The sequence below is a fragment of the Nicotiana tabacum genome, chromosome 8 (assembly GCF_000715075.1).
Source record: "Nicotiana tabacum cultivar K326 chromosome 8, ASM71507v2, whole genome shotgun sequence".
Classification (NCBI taxonomy): Eukaryota; Viridiplantae; Streptophyta; class Magnoliopsida; order Solanales; family Solanaceae; genus Nicotiana; species Nicotiana tabacum.
Genome location: NC_134087.1, coordinates 117,191,123 through 117,192,223, shown reverse-complemented (window position 1 = coordinate 117,192,223; position 1,101 = coordinate 117,191,123). Strand labels below are relative to the sequence as shown.

The 1,101-nt window shown below is 36.1% G+C and overlaps 1 protein-coding gene across 1 annotated transcript; it reads left to right on the top strand.

The window, feature by feature from the left end:
• Positions 1-311: 311 nt before the first annotated feature.
• On the top strand, positions 312-709 carry LOC142163266 (uncharacterized). Its single transcript, XM_075220537.1, has 2 exons — positions 312-631; positions 691-709. Exons 1-2 carry the CDS (start codon positions 312-314, stop codon positions 707-709), a joined length of 339 nt encoding a protein of 112 aa, XP_075076638.1.
• The last annotated feature ends 392 nt before the right edge of the window (positions 710-1,101 follow it).

The following is a 1,101-nucleotide window of genomic DNA, read 5'->3' as shown; positions in this document are numbered from 1 at the left end:
TATCTAGCAAAAATTGGCCTAAACATTGACCCCCACTGCCCTATATGTAGAGATCATATAGAAAAATCCATAATCCATATTTTCTTCAAGTGCCAAGCCAACAAACAACTTTGGGACAGCCTTGGATGGCAAAACTCCTATAAGAAAGATGGTGATCATTGGTTAATCCAATTAAAAAATTTGACTATCCGTTAAACAATAATTGTTTAAATTGGAATCTCTTATTCCTTTTTGCTATCCGGCATATTTGGATAAACAGGAATAGCAATAACCAAAACAATACAAATCACCCTATCAACATTAACCACATCATGGAAAGGGCTACTGAATTTCGTCTCCTAACTGAAAAGAGTATTCTTCCTTCTCCAAAAATCCATATCAATGTTAAATGGCATAGACCCCCTAAGGGATTGTTCAAATTAAACATTGATGCAAGTTTCCACAAAAATATGCAAATTTATGGCCTGGGTGGAGTAATAAGAAATGCTAATGGCCATTGGATAGTTGGCTATACAAAATCAGCTCATGCACGTGGATCATTGCATGCTGAGATCAAAGCTCTACTAGATGGACTTAAAACAACCCTTAATTGGGGTTGTTCCCTCTACAAATTGAAACAGATTCGACGGAGGTAATCCTGTCAATCGAACAAGGTAATAATATTTATGCTAATACTGTCAACAAATGCAGGTTGTTAATGCTCCAATAGAAGCAGGTAATCATCCAGCACGAGTTCAGGCAAGGGAATAAGGTAGCTCACCAACTAACACAGATGGCTACTGCTGATCTCAGGAAGAAGAAGAAAGTTTTTGTGGATCCACCAGCAGAAGCAAAAATTCTAGTAGAACGTGATTTACTAGAACAATATGTTTTTGGAAAACTTTTATCTTATGATGCTTGTAAAACTTTAGCAAGCTTAGGTAATCAAAGTGTCCTGTGTGACACTAACTATGAATCTCAAGTACTGCATATTCTTTAACCTTTAATATATATATTTCCTGTTTGCTCAAAAATAAAAATAAAAAACACCATAAAGGCTACATGTACAGTAATGCACAGTGGAAGAGAGACACAGAATTGAATTTCCTGCAGCAGACACCT